This window comes from Bufo bufo, chromosome 5, assembly GCF_905171765.1.
Source record: "Bufo bufo chromosome 5, aBufBuf1.1, whole genome shotgun sequence".
Lineage (NCBI taxonomy): Eukaryota > Metazoa > Chordata > Amphibia > Anura > Bufonidae > Bufo > Bufo bufo.
Genome location: NC_053393.1, coordinates 545717285 through 545739856, shown reverse-complemented (window position 1 = coordinate 545739856; position 22572 = coordinate 545717285). Strand labels below are relative to the sequence as shown.

Genomic DNA, 22572 nt, shown 5'->3' with positions numbered 1-22572 from the left:
GTGATGGCTGTATATATCTGTATGTAGTAATCTCCTGAGCTCCCTCTAGTGGTGGCTGTATATATCTGTATGTAGTAATCTCCTGAGCTCCCTCTAGTGGTGGCTGTATATATCTGTATGTAGTAATCTCCTCAGCTCCCTCTAGTAGTGGCTGTATATATCTGTATGCAGTAATTTCCTGAGCTCCCTCTAGTGCTAGCTGTATATATCTGTATGTAGTAATCTCCTGAGCTCCCTCTAGTGATGGCTGTATATATCTGTATGTAGTAATCTCCTGAGCTCCCTCTAGTGGTGGCTGTATATATCTGTATGTAGTAATCTCCTGAGCTCCCTCTAGTGGTGGCTGTATATATCTGTATGTAGTAATCTCCTGAGCTCCCTCTAGTGGTGACTGTATATATCTGTATGTAGTAATCTCCTGAGCTCCCTCTAGTGGTGGCTGTATATATCTGTATGTAGTAATCTCCTGAGCTCCCTCTAGTGGTGGCTGTATATATCTGTATGTAGTAATCTCCTGAGCTCCCTCTAGCAGTAAATGTATATATCTGTATGTAATAATCTCCTGAGCTCCCTCTAGTGGTGGCTGTATATATCTGAATGCAGCAATCTCCTGAGCTCCCTCTAGTGGTGGCTGTATATATCTGTATGTAGTAATCTCCTGAGCTCCCTCTAGTGGTGGCTGTATATATCTGTATGTAGTAATCTCCTGAGCTCCCTCTAGTGGTGGCTGTATATATCTGTATGTAGTAATCTCCTGAGCTCCCTCTAGTGGTGGCTGTATATATCTGTATGTGGTAATCTCCTGAGCTCCCTCTAGTGGTGGCTGTATATATCTGTATGTAGTAATCTCCTGAGTTCCCTCTAGTGGTGGCTGTATATATCTGAATGCAGCAATCTCCTGAGCTCCCTCTAGTGGTGGCTGTATATATCTGTATGTAGTAATTTCCTGAGCTCCCTCTAGTGATGACTATATATATCTGTATGTAGTAATCTCCTGAGCTCCCTCTAGTGGTGGCTGTATATATCTGTATGTAGTAATCTCCTGAGCTCCCTCTAGTGGTGGCTGTATATATCTGAATGCAGCAATCTCCTGAGCTCCCTCTAGTGGTGACTGTATATATCTGTATGTAGTATTTTCCTGAGCTCCCTCTAGTGATGACTGTATATATCTGTATGTAGTAATCTCCTGAGCTCCCTCTAGTGGTGGCTGTATATATCTGTATGTAGTAATCTCCTGAGCTCCCTCTAGTGGTGGCTGTATATATCTGAATGCAGCAATCTCCTGAGCTCCCTCTAGTGGTGGCTGTATATATCTGTATGTAGTAATCTCCTGAGCTCCCTCTAGCAGTAAATGTATATATCTGTATGTAATAATCTCCTGAGCTCCCTCTAGCAGTGGCTGTATATATCTGTATGCAGTAATCTCCTGAGCTCCCTCTAGTGGTGGCTGTGTATTTCTGTATGTAGTAATCTCCTGAGCTCCCTCTAGTGGTGGCTGTATATATCTGTATGTAGTAATCTCCGGAGCTCCCTCTAGTGCTGCCTGTATATATCTGTATGCAGCAATCTCCTGAGCTCCCTCTAGTGGTGGCTGTATATATCCATATGTAGTAATCTCCTGAGCTCCCTCTAGTGGTGGCTGTATATATCTGTATGCAGTAATCTCCTGAGCTCCCTCTAGTGGTGGCTGTATATATCTGTATGCAGTAATCTCCTGAGCTCCCTCTAGTGCTAGCTGTATATATCTGTATGTAGTAATCTCCTGAGCTCCCTCTAGTGGTGGCTGTATATATCTGTATGTAGTAATCTCCTGAGCTCCCTCTAGTGGTGGTTGTATATATCTGTATGTAGTAATCTGCTGAGCTCCCTCTAGTGCTAGCTGTATATATCTGTATGTAGTAATCTCCTGAGCTCCCTCTAGTGGTGGCTGTATATATCCGAATGCAGCAATCTCCTGAGCTCCCTCTAGTGGTGGCTGTATATATCTGTATGTAGTAATCTCCTGAGCTCCCTCTAGTGCTAGCTGTATATATCTGTATGTAGTAATCTCCTGAGCTCCCTCTATTGGTAGCTGTATATATCTGAATGCAGCAATCTCCTGAGCTCCCTCTAGTGGTGGCTGTATATATCTGTATGTAGTAATCTCCTGAGCTCTCTCTAGTGCTAGCTGTATATATCTGTATGTAGTAATCTCCTGAGCTCCCTCTAGCAGTAATTGTATATATCTGTATGTAATAATCTCCTGAGCTCCCTCTAGTGGTGGCTGTATCTATCTGTATGCAGTAATCTCCTGAGCTCCCTCTAGTGGTGGCTGTGTATATCTGTATGTAGTAATCTCCTGAGCTCCCTTTAGTGGTGGCTGTATATATCTATATGTAGTAATCTCCTGAGCTCCCTCTAGTGGTGGCTGTATATATCTGTATGCAGTAATCTCCTGAGCTCCCTCTAGTGGTGGCTGTATATATCTGTATGCAGTAATCTCCTGGGATCTCCCTAGTAGATGCTGTATATATCTTTATATAGGATTCTTTCTCTGTCACATTTACGGTACTGCAGTACATAGTTTTACTCACTCGACATCAGTGACCGACGTAGATAGATAACCCGGAATGTGACCAAAAACATTCTGAAACTGGAATTAAAGGGAAATGTTTTTACATCATTCAGTTCAAGTAAGAAGCCAAATCACGCCATAAAGGTTGTGTTAACAACTGTTCAAAATGCCGTCCTTCCAAGTACATTATTCACAGACAATAATTCTTACCAAGACCCGCACTCTAAAGATGTCAGAATGGTACTGAGCGGCCTCCATATGTCTGATATCATCCTCATTACTGCTATGTCCAGTCGTGTTCACTGATATCGAATCCCAGTACAAAACGGAGGAAGGAATCCTGGCTAGGAATGTTCTGGCTTCCAGAAAAAGAAAACTAAAAAGTTAACTTACAGTAACTTATAATCATAGGGCACTGCTGCAGAAAATAGATTCTTGTACATAGGAGGTAGTATTATAGTAATTATATTCTTATACATAGGAGGCAGTATTATAGTAGTTATATTCTTGTACATAGGAGGTAGTATTATAGTAATTATATTCTTGTACATAGGAGGTAGTATTATAGTAATTATATTCTTGTACATAGGAGGTAGTATTATAGTAATTATATTCTTGTACATAGGAGGTAGTATTATAGTAATTATATTCTTGTACATAGGAGCAGTATTATAGTAGTTATATTCTTGTACATAGGAGCAGTATTATAGTAGTTATATTCTTGTACATAGGAGCGGTATTATAGTAGTTATATTCTTGTACATAGGAGCAGTATTATAGTAGTTATATTCTTGTACATAGGAGCAGTATTATAGTAGTTATATTCCTGTACATAGGAGCAGCATTATAGTGGTTATATTCTTGTACATAGGAGGCAGTATTATAGTAGTTATATTCTTGTACATAGGAGCAGTATTATAGTAGTTATATTCTTGTACACAGGAGGCAGTATTATAGTAGTTATATTCCTGTACATAGGAGCAGTATTATAGTAGTTATATTCTTGTACATAGGAGGCAGTATTATAGTAGTTATATTCTTGTACATAGGAGCAGTATTATAGTAGTTATATTCTTGTACATAGGGGCAGTATTATAGTAGTTATATTCTTGTACATAGGAGGTAGTATTATAGTAGTTATATTCTTGTACATAGGAGGCAGTATTATAGTAGTTATATTCTTGTACATAGGAGGCAGTATTATAGTAGTTATATTCCTGTACATAGGAGCAGTATTATAGTAGTTATATTCTTGTACATAGGAGCAGTATTATAGCAGTTATATTCTTGTATATAGGAGGCAGTATTATAGTAGTTATATTCTTGTACATAGGAGGCAGTATTATAGTAGTTATATTCTTGTATATAGGAGCAGTATTATAGTAGTTATATTCTTGTACATAGGAGCAGTATTATAGTAGTTATATTCTTGTACATAGGAGCAGTATTATAGTAGTTATATTCTTGTACATAGGAGCAGTATTATAGTAGTTATATTCTTGTACATAGTGAGCAGTATTATAGTAGTTATATCCTTGTACATAGGAGCAGTATTATAGTAGTTATATTCTTGTACATACTGTAGGAGCAGTATTATAGTAGTTATAGTAGTGGCCATGTACAACTTTTGGAGGTTCTTTTGGGAGGGGGGTAGTCAAATCCCGTAACTCTCCACCCCAGACCCGGCGATTTGTGCACACCAAACCACCTGGGATGTACCCCCTGTGGACCCAGCTCTGATAATCTGCTGGTGGTGTCGGGAGCCTGGCCATGTACGAGCTGACTGTCCACATCAGGTGGAACCTATGGACACGAACTATTGCTTCCGTCAGTCGTTATATACTAGGAAGCTGTGTGCAGTGGTTGCTCCGGAGACTCTGAATCACTTGTGCCAGCCAGGTGGAGGTGGGAGACACTCCGACGGAGGCTCTGTTGGACTCAGGGAGTCTGGTGACCCTGGTAAGGGCTTCCCTGGTACGGTCCACTGAGTATACTGGCCGGAAAGTCGGGGTCATGTGTATTCATGGAGACTTAAAAGACTATCCAACAGCTATGGTGTCTCTATCCACGGTTGCCGGCAGGTGGACCCATGAGGTGGCCACCAATCTACACTACAAACTTATTATAGGGAGTGGCTTCCCGGCACGGTGGCCTGCTATGAGAGTGACTGATACCTATGAGACAGGGGTAACCCTAGCAGAGTGGCCCAGCTCAGGGGGGAGACCAGAACCCTGGGAACCTGAGTCCGAAGGGCCAGCGGTAGTGGTGACCACCACTTCGGTGAAAGAGGGGGAGACAACCCCGCTAAGTGTGATGGTGGGAGACATGGAGGACTTGCCACCGGGTCCTGAGCTGGCAGACCTCAATGTCTCCGCGGATAATTTTGCTACCGCCCAATGTCGGGACCCAACCCTATCCCAAGCCTGGGAAAATGTATTAATAGTAGAGGGTGAACTACAACAACCAGGGGCAGAGTCAGTGTTCCCCCGTTTTGTGGTTTATCAGAATATGGTGTACCGGGTAAACCAGATGCAAGGTGAATCCATTGAACAGTTGGTGGTGCCCCAGGATTTTTGCAAACTCGTGTTAGAGTTAGCCCACCAGCATGTTCTCGGGGGTCATCTGGGAATGCAGAAGACACAGGACAGGATACTACAACAGTTTTACTGGCCCAGTGTGTTTAGGGAGGTGGACGAATTCTGTAAGTCTTGCCCGACCTGCCAGGCAACTAGCCCCCAGCACCTTTTCCTGCAGTCCCTTGGTACCTCTCCCGATCATCGAGGTGCCGTTTGAGCGAATCGCTATGGACCTCATAGGCCCAATACCGAAGTCCGCTAGAGGACACCAACACATCTTAGTCATTCTAGACTACGCCACTCGGTACCCGGAGGCGGTGCCACTGCGACATACCACGGCCAAACTCATAGCTAAGGAGTTAGGGTACAATAGCTGACAGGAGTTCTGCAGAGCATTGCACAAGAACAGGTAGGGGGAAGATCCTGTGTGTATCAGCACTGTTATTGTACAGCTGGGACTTGTAGTCCTACACATACAACATGCTGCTGAGTCACCCAGCAGGCAGACATGTCACTCAGGGCAGCTCTTGTATTCACTCCCTTTGCAGAGCAGGGAGAGGGGCAGAGATTGTTTTTATTGAATGTAAACAAAGGGCCAGAAAAGAACCAGGGAAATGAGGAAATATATATTTTTTTTACCTAAAACTTGCTTAGCTTAGTTATATATTGCTGCCCATCAGATTTTCGGTGCTATATATTTTTTTTTCATAACTCGGACAACCCTTTTAAGTAGTATGTACTGCTGTGGCTTGTCATTTGTGGCTGTGGCATGTCATTTTTACTGATCAGAGTGCAAATCACTGTGTTTTAAAATTTTGGTAATGAGGAATATAGAGTTTGGTCTCAGATACACAGCTCAAATGTCTGTAGGTTTTGTAGATGCAGTCTACCTCTGATGAATGTGGACAGGCCCGCTTTTGCCATGAGGCGAGATGAGAATCTAGCCTTAGACGGCAACTTGGGCCGATGCCCCCCTTGCCAGTAGAGCTGTACTTTTCCCTTTATAAGATGCAGTGCATCTTATAAAGTGAATACTAGTGAGCGCTTCCATAATGGAAGCTCTCTCTAGTATTCAGGGGGCAGGGGAGAGAAGTGCTGTGAGTGCTGTACTTACCCCTCCTCCTGCTCGCTCTTCTCAGGTCCCGCGCTGCTGTGTTCTGGCTGCCTGCAGCGTCAAGATGTACAGAGCGCACTGTGACCTGACGCTGCAGGAGGTCAGGTGACTGTACAGCGCGGGACCTGAGAAGAGATAAGAGCCTGGGACACTGCCGGACCAGGAGAGGAGCGGCAGAGCAGGAGAGGTAAGTTACTTTATTTATTTTATAGTCTGATATGGGGGATCTGAGGTTTAATGGGGGTCTGAGGTCTGATTGGGGGTCTGCATGTCTAATGGGGGCCTGGATGTCCAATATGTGGGTCTGGAGGTCTAATGGGGGTCTGGAGATCTAATGGGGTCTGATATGGGGGACTGGAGGTCTAATGGGGGTCTGATATTAGGGTCTGGAGGTCTAATGGGGGTCTGGAGGTCTGGTCTGAGGTCTGATATGGGGATCTGTAAGTCTAATGGGGGTCTGTAAGTCTAATGGGGGCCTGGCGGTCTAATGGGGGTCTGGTTTAATATGGGCATCTAGAAGTCTAATGGTGGGTCTGAAGGTCTGGTCTGAGGTTTGATATGGGGGTCTGGAGGTCTAATGGGGGTCTAATATAGTGGTCTGAAGGTCTAATGGGGGTCTGATATAGGGCTCTGGGGGTCTGGAGGTCTGATATGGGGGTCTGGAGGTCTGGTCTTAAGTCTGATATGGGGGTCTGGAGGTCTGGTCTGAGATCTGATATAGAGGTCTGGAGGTTTGGTCTGAGGTCTGATTGGGGGTCTGTAAGTCTAATGGCGGCCTGGCAGTCTAATGGGGGTATGATATGGGGTCTGAAGGTCTAATGGGTTTTAAAGATCTAATTGGGTCTGATATGGGGCTCTGGAGGTCTAATGGGGGTCTGGAGGTCTAATAGGGGTCGGAGATAGGGGTCTGAGGGTCTTAAATGGGGGTCTGGGGGTCTAATATGGGGGTATGGAAGTCTAATGAGGTCTGATATGGGGGTCTGGAGGTCTGGTCTGAGGTCTGATATGGGGGTCTGAGAGGCCTGATGGGGGTCTGGTCTAAGGTCTGAAACATGGGGGGTTTGGTCTGAGATGGGGGTTTCTGACATGGAGGTCTATTGGGGGTCTGATCTGAGGTCTGACATAGAGGTCTAAAGACGGTCTGGTCTGAGATGGGGGTCTCATCTGAGGTTTGATATGGGGTCTGATATGAAAGGTAAAGGGGTATTTTTTGTACTGGTTCACTATCTGTGTGGTACCAGTATTTTTTAGGGGAACTGTTTCTGAGGTATAGTATTGGGGAGCACAGCGGGCACGGTATTGGGGGCGGCAGAATGGGGTGTTCAGAAAGTGAGGAAGATGATGGAAAAGTAGGAAACTAAGATGTCTGTTTGGTAAAATCTGCAGAGAGAAGGGATGGCTGAAAGAAGTCACCATGGCGGTCTGGTCTGAATGGAGAAGATGAGGAAAGAGAATGTCTACATCAGAGAGGAGACGTCACTGGATGTAAGAGGTAGATATGTGGCGCTGTATGACCCTGTATGTTCTGTAGCGCTGTATGGAATGTTTTCCAAGTATGTCTTTAAAGGGGGTTTCCGCTTTTTTTTTTCTTTTTCCATATGATCACTGCCTTCTCTGCTCTGTTTACCGGCTCATCACTGCAAATGGTGCGGCGAGTGGGTGAACAGAGCAGAGAAAGCAGCTCTCATATGAGCGCTGCCCTCTCCTCAAAAAGCTGATCCCCACCGGTCTGGAGGGAATGGGTTAGGTTGAGAATTTGTCATTTGGGTGACCTTTTTTAATTTTTACCTCAGACAGCAGAAAGGCTAGGTGCTCCCCTGTCCCTGACCACTAAGTACTTAGGAGGGGAAGGGGAGCGCCATTTCATTTTTCGCCTCAGGCAGCAGAAAAGCTAGAATCTGCCCTGTATGTGCATATCTGGATCTTACCTGTGATACACCCCAAGTAATGATGGAAATAAGATCCCAGGTGACACTGACACACACGGAGACCCCCCTGCCCTGTGCACATGGTGAATGGGGGGCAGTCTTCATCCTGCACACAGTACACTGCACCTTTGATAATATTTGAGAAATATGTCAGAGAACAAGATACACAAGAAAGGCTAACATTTTAGGACATTTTACTGTCACCCATATAACTTGCACATATTATATACAGTTGCAAGAAAAGGTATGTGAACCCTTTGGAATGATATGGATTTCTGCACAAATTGGTCATAAATGTGATCTGATCTTCATCTAAGTCACAACAATAGACAATCACAGTCTGCTTAAACTAATAACACACAAAGAATTAAATGTTACCATGTTTTTATTGAACACACCATGTAAACATTCACAGTGCAGGTGGAAAAAGTATGTGAACCCCTAGACTAATGACATCTCCAAGAGCTAATTGGAGTGAGGTGTCAGCCAACTGGAGTCCAATCAATGAGATGAGATTGGAGATGTTGGTTACAGCTGCACTGCCCTATAAAAAACACACACCAGTTCTGGGTTTGCTTTTCACAAGAAGCATTGCCTGATGTGAATGATGCCTCGCACAAAAGAGCTCTCAGAAGACCTACGATTAAGAATTGTTGACTTGCATAAAGCTGGAAAGGGTTATAAAAGTATCTCCAAAAGCCTTGCTGTTCCTCAGTCCACGGTAAGACAAATTGTCTATAAATGGAGAAAGTTCAGCACTGCTGCTACTCTCCCTAGGAGTGGCCGTCCTGTAAAGATGACTGCAAGAACACAGCACATACGAGGTGAAGAAGAATCCTAGAGTTTCAGCTAAAGACTTACAAAAGTCTCTAGCATATGCTAACATCCCTGTTAGCGAATCTACGATACGTAAAACCAGGGGCGTCGCTAGGTTAAAACATTCGGGGCCTGGGCCCCGGATGTTTTGTCCCATTCCCCGAATGTCCTGCCTGCTAGATACAACTGTATTGCCGTACACAGAACGGCAATACAATTGAATCTAATACACTGGGAAGAGATGAAGGACCTGTGGTGACATCACAGGTCATGTGATCAGCAAAACAGGCTGTGATAGGATGACCTGGATGATGTCACCATCATGTGACCAGTGCAGGATTGGACCGGAGTGAAGAGGAGAAGGAGCCTAATGCTGATGTCTATATATGAGGAGAGGTAAGTGAAGGGAGAGGCAGAGCAATGCTGGGGGTTGTAGTTATTTAACTAGGATGTATGTTAGGGCTGAAGGGAGGTATGTTATTGACATGGAACTGTGTGCTTGAGGTGGTTGGGGGAGGGAGTGATGTTATTTTCATGGGACTGTATGTTGAAAGTGGATGGTGGGGGGGAATGATGTTTATGTACATGGGGCTTAATGTTTAGGCTACGTTCACACTTGTGTTTGGGGATCCGCTTGTGAGATCGGTTTCAAGGCTCTCACAAGCAGCCCCAAATGCATCAGTTTAACCCCAATGCATTCTGAATGGATGCGGATCCATTCAGAATGCATTCGTTCGGCTCCGTAAGGCCCCCCGTTCCATTTTGGAGGCGGACCCCAAAATGCTGCAGGCAGCGTTTTTGTTTCCACATGGCCTTGCGGAGCCAAACGGATCCGTCCTGACTTACAATGTAAGTAAATGGGGACGGATCCCTTTGCATTGACTCAAAATGGTGCAATTGTAAACGGATCCGTCCCCCATTGACTTTCAATGTAAGTCAGGACGGATCCGTATTGGGACTTAGAAATTCAAATCTAATACAAACGAATCGGTCCTGAACGGATGCATTCGTTTGTATTATCGGTGCGGATCCGTCCTGTACAAGTACAGGACAGATCCGCAAGAACGCAAGTGTGAAAGTAGCCTTAGGGGGTGATGTTTACATGGGACTGTGTGTTGGAGGCGGCTGGGGAGGAGGTGATGTTATTTACATGGGACTGTATGGTGGAGGGAGGATTATAACTGCAGGGGGCACTGCAGATCCAGGGGACATTATAGGCGGTCTTATTACTACTGGGGGCTCTATAGGAGGGTCTTATAGATCGGCCTTATTTCTACTAAGCGCACTATGGGGGCCTTATTACTACTGAGGGGTCTGTAGGGAGCTTTATTACCACTGGGGGAACAATAGGGGTCCTTATTTCTACTCTTTGAGGGTATTATTAATATGGGAGGGCTCTTCTAATAATGGGGGCATTGTTGAGCATTATCACGGTTGGGGCAGTGTTACTAATGAGGGCATTCTAGAAGGGAATTACTATTGGTGGGACTATGAGGAGCACTATTACTATGGGGGGCAGTAATGTTTCTTCAGGATAGTATTTGGGGGTATTGAGGGGGGGGGGCAGGGGCGTAACTAAAGGCTCATGGGCCCCGGTGCAAGAGTTCAGCTTGGGCCCCCCTTCCCTCAGTGCTTTGTGTGTCTTCTTATGCGGCACAAGTGTCTTTGGGCCCCTTCAGGCTCCTGGGCCCGGTAGCGACTGCTACCTCTGCACCCCTTATAGCTACACCCCTGGGGGGGGGGGGGGGGCACAGCAAGCAGCAGGATAACACTGTGGGGACTCCAGTTGGGGGATAATGATAAAATATGAGGAAGCTAAGATGTCTGTGTGTCACACTCTGCAGAGACGAGGCGGCTGAGAGAAGTTGTCCAGATCGAGTGGAGAAGATGATGAGAGAGAAGATCTACAGAGAATTTGATAACAGAGGGGAGACGTCACCTGGAGACCCTGGACGTGACAGGTAAGTGCTGCTGTATAGCAAGTACAGCAAAGTGGGGGGGGGGGCAACATATTTATTGGGGCTTGTGCCCCGGATGTTTTGAGACCCTAGCAACGCCCCTGCGTAAAACACTAAACAAGAATGGATTTCATGGGAGGACACCACAGAGGAAGCCACTGCTGTCCAAAAAAAATATTGCTGCACGTTTACAGTTTGCACAAGAGCACCTGGATGTTCCACAGCAGTACTGGCAAAATATTCTGTGGACAGATGAAACCAAAGTTGAGTTGTTTGGAAGAAACACACAACACTATGTGTGAAGAAAAAGAGGCACAGCACACCAACATCAAAACCTCATCCCAACTGTGAAGTATGGTGGTGGGGGCATCATGGTTTGGGGCCGCTTTGCTGCGTCAGGGCCTGGACGGATTGCTATCATCGAAGGAAAAAGGAATTCCCAAGTTTATCAAGACATTTTGCAGAAGAACTTAAGGCCATCTGTCCACCAGCTGAAGCTCAACAGAAGATGGGTGTTGCAACAGGACAACGACCCGAAGCATAGAAGTAAATCAACAACAGAATGGCTTAAACAGAAGAAAATCCGCCTTCTGGAGTGGCCCAGTCAGAGTCCTGACCTCAACCCGATTGAGATGCTGTGGCATGACCTCAAGAAAGTGATTCACACCAGACATCCCAAGAATATTGCTGAACTGAAACAGTCCTGTAAAGAGGAATGGTCAAGAATTACTCCTGACCGTTGTGCACGTCTGATCTGCAACTACAGGAAACCTTGGGTGGAAGTTATTGCTGCCAAAGGAGGTTCAACCAGTTATTAAATCCAAGGGTTCACATACTTTTTCCACCTGCACTGTGAATGTTTACATGGTGTGTTCAATAAAAACATGGTAAAATTTAACTCTTTGTGTGTTATTAGTTTAAGCAGATTGTGATTGTCTATTGTTGTGACTTAGATGAGGATCAGATCACATTTTATGACCAATTTGTGCAGAAATCCATATCATTCCAAAGGGTTCACATACTTTTTCTTGCAACTGTACATTGTACAGAACTACAAATCCCAACATTCAATTTTCATAGCCACAGGCAGCCTTTTGAAGTAGGGTGAGAGTTGTAGCTTTTTTTCAGCTTCCCGGGTCAAGTGCTCGGTGCAGTTATTGCTGTGCCCTAAGGCTACAAACAATTGGGAAGCAGGAAATGTTAATGCCAGTGGCTTCGCTGGATCTTGCAATTTTGGTACTGTTTAATATAACTGCACCAAGTTGATCTGACAATTTGGTTCCACTGACTGTGCTGTAAGGAAACCATTATCTGAAGATTCCCTAAAGAAGAAATGCTGCATCCTCTGGAGGGAAGGGTACAGCGATGGGAACGTACAACACCCACAGAAGACATGTCCACACTATGATAAATGTGTAAATGGAGGGAAGAATATTCTGAGGATTCGTTACAGTGAGCCCCTGCAGTTCTTTATTGATGAGCATTATGTCTTGGCTCTTACATTTAGCAAATCCAGTTGGGTTCTCCGTAAGGTCACCTCCCCTACATTCGCTGTGCTTAGGGTACTTTCACACTAGCGTTTTTCTTTTCCGGCATAGAGTTCCGTCCTAGGGGCTCTATACCGGAAAAGAACTGATCAGGATTATCCCCATGCATTCTGAGTGGAGAGCAATCCGTTCAGGATGCATCAGGATGTCTTCAGTTCAGTCTTTTTGACTGATCAGGACACTTGCCTGAATGCCATAGGAATGTATTAGTGCCGTATCCGGCATTCAAAATACCAGAATGCGCAGACCGGAAAAAAAATAGAAAAAAATAAATAAATAAATAAATGCCGGATCCGTTTTTCTGGATGACACCGGAAAGACGGATCCAGTATTTCAATGTATTTGTAAGACGGATCAGGATCCTGATCAGTCTTACAGATGCCATCAGTTTGCATACGTTTTGACGATCCGGCGGGCAGTTCCGGCGACGGAACTGCTTGCCGGATCACTCTGCCGCAAGTGTCAAAGTAGCCTTACTCTAAAATGGGGCTATAAGTACAAATTATCCCTTTAATAAACCTACGTTAAAAATTATCTGTCAATAATATTACTAGGAACAGGTGTCATACTGATGTACGGAGCTCCTCCGGTCTGTAGAGTCGTGTGGGGGGCCTCAGGTGCGGGTTCCTCACTAGTTGTGTAGACCAGATCTGGTGGTTTAGTAACGCCTGTATGAAAAACATGTAAAATAAATAATAAAAAAAATAATCTGAAACATACATGAAATTCACAACCTCTTTAGAATGTCAGTAAATTTATAACACTCTCTGTGTCAGTAATAATCTAGTACATCTAATATATAAAGCTGACTGTGTGTATGTCCGCTAAAGGAATCTGCACCGACGCATTTACAATCACGAAATTTGGCACACAGGTACATCAGGTGTCCGGGAAGGTTTTAGACCAGGTCTTAGCTCTCTCTTCCTGAGATATTCCCAAAAAATGCAAATATGGCACATCACATGACCTACATTAGCCAATAGATGCCTGCAGGTCTTTCTCCTCATATCCCAACTGCCATACACACGGTCACATGACCCTTATCAGCCAATAGAAGCTCGCAGGCTCTTAGTCTCCACATACACACAGCTTTACTCCAGGTTTCCATAACAACCCAGCTATTTTTCTTCACTGCTGCAGGTCAGCTTTAAAGGGGCAGGGCGCTGTGGATGACACTGTTAAGGGAGCGGAGTGCTGTGGAGGTAACTGTTAAGGGGGCAGGCTGCTGTGGGGTCAGTGTTAAGAGGCAGATTGCTGCAGAGGCCACTGTTAAGGGTTCGGGGTGTTGTGGAAATCACTGTAAAGGAGATGGGGTACTGTGGAGGTCATTACTAAAGAGGCAGCCACTGTGGAGGTCACTGTTAAAGAGGCAGGCGCTGTGGAGGTCACTGTTAAGGGGGGGGGGTACTGTGGAAGTCACTGTTAAAGAGGCAGGCTCTGTGGAGGTCTCTGCTAAGGGGGCAAGGAAAGGTGGAGGTCACAGTTAAGGGGACAGTCCGCTATGGAGGTCAGTGTTAAGGGGCGGGGTGCTGTAGAGGTCACTGTTAAGGGGGCGGCGTGTTGTGAAGGTCACATTTTAAGGGAACGGAGCTCTGTGGAAGTCACTGTTAAGGGGGCGGGTTATTGTGGAAATTACTGTTAACGAGACGGTGTACTGTGGAGGTCACAAATAAAGGGTCGGCCGCTGTGGAGGTCACTGTTAAAGGGACGGGCGCTGTGGAGGTTACTGTTAAGAAGGTGGGGGACTGTGGTGGTCCCTATTAAAGGGGCAGCTGCTGTAGAGGTCACTGTTAAGGGGGCGGCCGCTGTGGAGGCAACTGTTAAAGGGGGAGCAGTGAAGTCCCTGTTAAGGCAGCGGGGTACTGTGAGGTCACTGTTAAGGGAGCGGGGTACTGTGGCAGACACTGTTAAGGGAGTGGGGTACTGTGGCAGTCACTGTTAAAGGGGCAGTCGCTGTGGAGGTCTCTGTTAAGGGGGCCGGGAATGGTGGAGGTCACAGTTAAGGGGACTGTAACCTATGGTCAGTGTTAAGGAGGCGGGCCCCTGTGGAGGTCACTGTTAACCACCTCAGCCCCCAGTGCTTAAACACCCTGAAAGACCAGGCCACTTTTTACACTTCTGACCTACACTACTTTCACCGTTTATTGCTCGGTCATGCAACTTACCACCCAAATGAATTTTACCTCCTTTTCTTCTCACTAATAGAGCTTTCATTTGGTGGTATTTCATTGCTGCTGACATTTTTACTTTTTTTGTTATTAATCGAAATTTAACGATTTTTTTGCAAAAAAATGACATTTTTCACTTTCAGTTGTAAAATTTTGCAAAAAAAACGAGATCCATATATAAATTTTGCTCTAAATTTATTGTTCTACATGTCTTTGATAAAAAAAAATGCTTTGGGTAAAAGTTATAGCGTTTACAAACTATGGTACAAAAATGTGAATTTACGCTTTTTGAGGCAGCTCTGACTTTCTGAGCACCTGTCATGTTTCCTGAGGTTCTACAATGGCCAGACAGTACAAACCCCCCCCAAATGACCCCATTTCGGAAAGTACACACCCTAAGGTATTCGCTGATGGGCATAGTGAGTTCATAGAACTTTTTATTTTTTGTCACAAGTTAGCGGAAAATGATGATTTTTTTTTTTTTTATTACAAAGTCTCATATTCCACTAACTTGTGACAAAAAATAAAAACTTCTATGAACTCACTATGCCCATCACGAAATACCTTGGGGTCTCTTCTTTCCAACATGGGGTCACTTGTGGGGTAGTTATACTGCCCTGGCATTCTAGGGGCCCAAATGTGTGGTAAGGAGTTTGAAATCAAATTCTGTAAAAAATGACCTGTGAAATCCAAAAGGTGCTCTTTGGAATATGGGCCCCTTTTCCACCTAGGCTGCAAAAAAGTGTCACACATCTGGTATCTCTGTATTCAGGAGAAGTTGAGGAATGTGTTTTGGGGTGTCTTTTTACATATACCCATGCTGGGTGAGATAAATATCTTGGTCAAATGCCAACTTTGTATAAAAAAATGGGCCCCTTTGCCCACCTAGGCTGCAAAAAAGTGTCACACATGTGGTATCGCCGTATTCAGGAGAAGGTGGGGAATGTGTTTTGGGGTGTCATTTTACATATACCCTTGCTGGGTGAGAGAAATATCTTGGCAAAAGACAACTTTTCCCATTTTTTTATACAAAGTTGGCATTTGACCAAGATATTTCTCTCACCCAGCATGGGTATATGTAAAATGACACCCCAAAACACATTCCCCAACTTCTCCTGAGTACGGCGATACCAGATGTGTGACACTTTTTTGCAGCCTAGATGCGCAAAGGTGCCCAAATTCCTTTTAGGAGGGCATTTTTAGACATTTGGATACCAGACTTCTTCTCACGCTTTGGGGCCCCTAGAATGCCAGGGCAGTATAAATACCCCACATGTGACCCCATTTTGGAAAGAAGACACCCCAAGGTATTCAATGAGGGGCATGGCGAGTTCATCGAAATTTTTTTTTTTTGGCACAAGTTAGCGGAAATTGATATTTTTTATTTTTTTCTCCCGTTCCGCTAACTTGGGACAAAAATTCCAATCTTTCATGGACTCAATATGCCCCTCAGTGAATACCTTGGGGTGTCTTCTTTCTGAAATGGGGTCACATGTGGGGTATTTATACTGCCCTGGCATTCTAGGGGCCCTAAAGCGTGAGAAGAAGTCTGGAATATAAATGTCTAAAAAATTTTACGCATTTGGATTCCGTGAGGGGTATGGTGAGTTCATGTGAGATTTTATTTTTTGACACAAGTTAGTGGAATATGAGACTTTGTAAGAAAAAAAAAAAAAAATTCCGCTAACTTGGGCCAAAAAAATATCTGAATGGAGCCTTACAGAGGGGTGATCAATGACAGGGGGATGATCAATGACAGGGGGGGTGATCAGGGAGTCTATATGGGGTGATCACCACAGTCATTGATCACGCCCCTGTAAGGCTTCATTAAAGACGTCCGTATGCGTTTTGCGGATCCGATCCATCTATCAGTGGATCCGTAAAAATCATGCGGACATCTGAATGGAGCTTTACAGGGGGGTAATCAATGACAGGGGGGTGATCAGGGAGTCTATATGGGGTGATCACCACAGTCATTGATCACGCCCCTGTAAGGCTTCATTAAAGACGTCCGTATGCGTTTTGCGGATCCGATCCATCTATCAGTGGATCCGTAAAAATCATGCGGACATCTGAATGGAGCTTTACAGGGGGGTAATCAATGACAGGGGGGTGATCAGGGAGTCTATATGGGGTGATCACCACAGTCATTGATCACGCCCCTGTAAGGCTTCATTCAGACGTCCGTATGCGTTTTGCGAATCCGATCCATCTATCAGTGCATCCGTAAAAATCATGCGGACATCTGAATGGAGCTTTACAGGGGGGTAATCAATGACAGGGGGGTGATCAGGGAGTCTATATGGGGTGATCACCACAGTCATTGATCACGCCCCTGTAAGGCTTCATTCAGACGTCCGGATGCGTTTTGCGGATCCGATCCATCTATCAGTGGATCCGTAAAAATCATGCAGACGTCTGAATGGAGCTTTACAGGGGGTTGATCAATGACAGGGCGGTAATCAATGACAGGGGGGTGATCAGGGAGTCTATATGGGGTGATCAGGGGCTAATAAGGGGTTAATAAGTGACAGGGGGGGGGTGTAGTGTAGTGGTGCTTGGTGGTACTTTACTGAGCTACCTGTGTCCTCTGGTGGTCGATCCAAACAAAGGGGACCACCAGAGGACCAGGTAGCAGGTATATTAGACGCTGTCATCAAAACAGCGTCTAATATACCTGTTAGGGGTTAAAAAAAACACATCTCCAGCCTGCCAGCGAACGATCGCCGCTGGCAGGCTGGAGATCCCTTTTTTTACCTTCCGTTCCTGTGAGCGCGCGCGCCTGTGTGCGCGCGTTCACAGGAAGTCTCGCGTCTCGCGAGATGACGCATATATGCGTGACTGTGTGCAGCGCTGACACCTCCGGAACGCGATCCTGCGTTAGGCGGTCCGGAGGTGGTTAAGGGGGTGGAGTGCTCTGGAACTCACTGTTAAAGGGGCAGGCTGCTGTGAAGGTCAAAGTTAAGGGGGTGGGCTGCTGTGGAGGTCCCATTTTAAGAAGGCGGGGCACTGTGGGGAGGTCAATGTTATGGGGTGTGGGGCTGTGGAGGTCACTGTTAAGGGGGCGGGGTGCTGTAGAGGTCAATGTTATAGGGGATACTGTCTATATTTTTTTAACAACACACAGAAACATTAACTGAAATAGATGAAATATACCCGAGCCAAGCCGAGTCCTTCTGCTAGTAAAATATGTAAAATCACTATCTAGTACACATTCTTTATAATGTCAGTAACAATCTAGTACATAGTATATAATATAAGTAATAATCTAGTACACATTCTCTGTAATGTCAGTAACAATCTAGTATATAGTATATATATAATCAGTAATAATCTGGTAACGCTCTCCTTGATTTTAGTAATAATCTAGTACACAATATATAGAAAATCAGTGATAATCTAGTTATTCTAGTACATATTCTAAAACCAATAATAATCTAGTACACTATATAATGTCAGTATTGATCTAGTACACACTGTATAATCTCAGTAATATTCTTCTACGTCACTATATAATGTCAGAAATATTCTCGGCCAAGACCTCTTGTACATATCATATCTGCACTGACCTGGAACCCAGTGAATAACACATTATTATTACTTTTGGAGCACACTATTTTATATTAGTATTGACCTATATCATAGCTCATGAATCTACTTCTGCCTAGCTGTTATATAATAAAGTAGATTACATTCTCTAAAATCTATACTTTATCTGGAAAACAATTATAACCATTTGTTGAAAAGATACGATTGTAAATACCCCTCTGTGGTTCATATATACTGTTACACTGGCATAAGGCATTCTAACTTCAGCAGTGACTTGTGGGTCCCGAGGTCTCCTCAGTGGTGTAGTAACATTACCCACATGGGACTATTTTTTTGGTGATATATTATTATAACGATAATATATATCACCTACAACGTTTTGGTTAATATTTATTGCAGATATCCCAATGATCCCCTCCCCACCTCATGTAGAAAATATACCTGAAGTATAGGATGTTGTGTTAGGGGTTGCAGTGGACTCCTCGCTGATGTAGGCCAGATCTGTGCCTATAGTAACATTATTCTGGAATGTCTCCAAAGAAGTGTTGCGGGTTCCGACCGTCTCCTCTGTCATGTAGGCCAGATGTGATCCTGAAGTAGCATTACCTGAGTATGAGTCTAGAGTACTGTTGGGGGTTCCAGATGTGTTCTCACTAATGTAGCCTTTGGTAACATTATATAGGTATGTTTCTGAAGTAGTGTTGGGGGTCCTGGCAGTGTCCTCCCTGATATAAGTCAAGTCTGATCCTGAAGTAGGGGTTCTAGATGAGTCATCACTAATGTAGCTCAGGTTTGGTCCTGAAGTAACATTATTTAAGTATGAGTCTTGAGTAGTGTAAGGGGGTCCAAATGTTTCATCGTTTATGAAAGTCGAGTGTGATCCTAAAGTAACATTACTTAAGTACGAGTCTACAGGAGTGTTGTGCATTCCGGGTGTCTCCTTACTGAGCAAGATTGGTCCTGTAGTAGCATTATTCAGGTATGTCTCTACAGTAGTGTTGGAGGTTCTAGATGTCTCCTCACTGAGGAAGGTCAACTGTGGTCCTGTAGTACTTGAGTAGGAGGCTAGAGTACTGTTGGCTGTTCCAGATGTCTCTTCACTGATCAGGGGTGTTCCTGTAGTAGCATTATTTAGGTATGTCTCTACAGTAGTGTTGGAGATTCCAGATGTCTCCTCACTGAGGAAGGTCAAGTGTGGTCCTGTAGTACTTGAGTAGGAGGCTAAAGTACTGTTGGCTGTTCCAGATGTCTCTTCACTGTTTAGGGGTGTTCCTGTAGTAGCATTATTTAGGTATGGCTTTACAGTAGTGTTGGAGGTTCCAGATGTCTCCTCATTGATTAAAGTCAAGGGTGGTCCTGAAGTACTTGAGTATGACTCTAGAGTAGTGTTGGGTATTCTAGATGTCTCTTCTCTGATCATGGTTGGACCTGTATTAACATTATTTGTGTATATTGTAGAGTTGGGTGTTCTAGATGTATCCTCAAAAATATAGAGGTCTGGTCCTGTAGCAGCATTACTTGAGAATGTCTCTAGAACAGTACTGAGAGATTCTTCACTGGTGATATAGTGAAGATCTGGTTCTGTAGTAACATTGCTCTTGTATATCTCTAGTGTGCTACTGGGGGTTCCAGATGTTTCTTTGCTATTGGTGTAGACCTGGTCTGGTTCTGTAGTAACATTGCTCCCGTATGTCTCTAGAGTGCTATTGGGGGTCCCAGATGTTTCTTCACTGGTGACATAGACCTGGTCTGGTCTTGTGGTATTATGACTTGGGTACATCTGTACTGTAGGGCTGGGGGTTCCAGTTGTTTTGTCAGCATCTGGCCATGCAGTAATGTTACCCAAGTATGTCTCTGTAATGGAAACACATAAATTATGGGGCAGTATAAAATGTAACAAATAATTGTTCTTCTAACCTTTCTGTAACATCAATTCCAGGACATCACTGTCTACAATATCGGTCTATGTGACCTAAACTACAGAAACCAAGTAGAGATGGACGTGATGTTCACCAAGTTTCTCATCTTCAGAGACCTTCTGGAGGTCAGCCGTATATTACCACTGCCACACTATGAAGACAGAAAGGGAGGACCCTGAGACAATACCTGTTAGGCTCAGAGAGTAGCTCTGTGCCATCACTGCTTCCAACCAGCACAAGCTATGACACTTTCAGTAAAGCCGTCTCAGGGATGGGGTCTTTCAATTCAGTTCATCATATCCCAGCATTCAAGTAAGGATTAAAAGCAATAAACAAAGAATTCTAGTTGTCAATACAGCTACTTGAGCCGACAGGACATTTGGAATTTACATAAAACCATACAAAGTTGTATTGATACTTCACAGCGGCATTCATTATTCTGCTAAACACACATTGCTTACAGTATCCTGTAGTAACAATGACTCCACCAGCAGAATAGTGAGTGCAGCTCTGAAGTATAATACAAAATGTAACTCAGGATCAGTACAGGATAAGTAATGTATGTACACAGTGACTGCACCAGCAGAATAGTGAGTGCAGCTCTGGAGTATAATACAGGATGTAACTCAGGATCAGTACAGGATAAGTAATGTATGTACACAGTGACTGCACCAGCAGAATAGTGAGTGCAGCTCTGGAGTATAATACAGGATGTAACTCAGGATCAGTACAGGATAAGTAATGTAATGTACACAGTGACTGCACCGGCAGAATAGTGAGTGCAGCTCTGGAGTATAAAACAGGATGTAACTCAGGATCAGTACAGGATAAGTAATGTCTGTACACAGTGACTGCACCAGCAGAATAGTAAGTGCAGCTCTGGAGTATAATACAGGATGTAACTCAGGATCTGTACAGGATAAGTAATGTATGTACACAGTGACTGCACCAGCAGAATAGTGAGTGCAGCTCTGGAGTATAATACAGGATGTAACTCAGGATCAGTACAGGATAAGTAATGTATGTACACAGTGACTGCACCAGCAGAATAGTGAGTGCAGCTCTGGAGTATAATACAGGATGTAACTCAGGGGATCAGTACAGGATAAGTAATGTATGTACACAGTGACTCCACCAGCAGAATAGTGAGTGCAGCTCTGGAGTATAATACAGGATGTAACTCAGGATCAGTACAGGATAAGTAATGTATGTACACAGTGACTGCACCAGCAGAATAGTGAGTGCAGCTCTGGAGTATAATACAGGATGTAACTCAGGATCAGTCCCAGATCTAATATCAAGATAACATTGTGTCCACAGAATGAAATGCACAAGGCAGGGAGGAATTATTTGACATTAGATGAATCAATATGTTGAGCTGTTATATTAAAACACTTTGACTTCTAACCTATTTGAGATCTATCGTCGCATAAACAATTCGTCATTGCCAAATAATAAATTCTGCTCTGCTACATCTAAATCAGGATTTTGTTTTCAGAATTCACAAAAAAAGCTCAGGACTTACCATTGGTCGGGGACAGCTCTTGCGCAGTTACCCACACATGCTGAAGGATAACTAGGCACAAAACATGGAGCCACCACCAGGAGGACATGGAGGTCATGGTCAGATCTATCCTCCTCTGTTGTGATACAACCAGAAGACCTCTCAAGATTCCATTATCTGGCTCTACCAGAAGTGAATGGTCACCAATGAGAAGTAGAAGCCCCCGTCTTAAACTGGCTGTTCACCTGTGGGATCACCCACTGCCCCCTCGTTCACAGTTTTCGTCTCTGATGGATTGTTTGACCAATGAGAACAGAGTCCATGTCTCTTTATTTGCAGGGAGGAGTCAGCAGTGCATTCCCCTTGGAGAGCTCACACCAATATTGATCCAAAAAAGCCTCACAGGCTTTGGAGAATTTGGAGATGTCACTGGAATGACCGGAATCTATGGATTTTAGGAAAAGTTACACAAGAGGAACCCAAGAGTGGAAGCCAGAAATCTCCAAACTTCATCATCCGACATAATGACACAGTATATGCCTGTGTCACGGTGACATATATGTGACCTTTCATTCATGTATTTTATGTTAAGGATGATGACATAGATGCATTTTCAGTTTTTTCTTTAGTCCGTCAAACTTTTTTTTTCGGGGCTTTATTTTGTCATTTTTATTTTAATATTAGTATTTAAAAGGGGTTCTGCAGTTTGTTTAAACTGATGATCTATCCTCTGGATAGATCATCAGCTTCTGATCGGCGGGACCCCCACGATCAGCTGTTTGAGAAGGCAGCGGCGCTATAGCAGCGCCACGGCCTTCCGCTGTTTCCCGCAGGCCAGTGACGTCACAACTAGTATCAACTTGCCTGGGCGGGGCTAAGGTCCATTCAAGTGAACAGAGCTTAGCCCCGCCCAGGCCAGTGATACTAGTCGTGACGTCA

General features: G+C 44.3%; 1 protein-coding gene across 4 annotated transcripts in view; it reads right to left on the bottom strand.

The window, feature by feature from the left end:
* Positions 1–21927, bottom strand: part of LOC121000740 (protein HEG-like) — a 64703-nt gene extending 42776 nt beyond the window's left edge. The window contains exons 1-6 of one of the 4 annotated variants that reach the window (XM_040431362.1): positions 21655–21927; positions 18652–20064; positions 13063–13173; positions 8173–8298; positions 2765–2913; positions 2574–2632 (exon numbers count right to left, since the gene is read on the bottom strand). In XM_040431362.1, coding sequence (XP_040287296.1) covers positions 2574–2632; positions 2765–2913; positions 8173–8298; positions 13063–13173; positions 18652–20064; positions 21655–21751 — 1955 coding nt within the window. In that variant the 5' untranslated portion in view covers positions 21752–21927. Of the gene's footprint in view, positions 1–2573; positions 2633–2764; positions 2914–8172; positions 8299–13044; positions 13174–18651; positions 20065–21654 lie in introns of all 4 variants that reach the window. The other 3 variants (XM_040431361.1, XM_040431363.1, XM_040431364.1) reach the window with 3 other exon arrangements.
* Between the last annotated feature and the right edge of the window lie 645 nt (positions 21928–22572).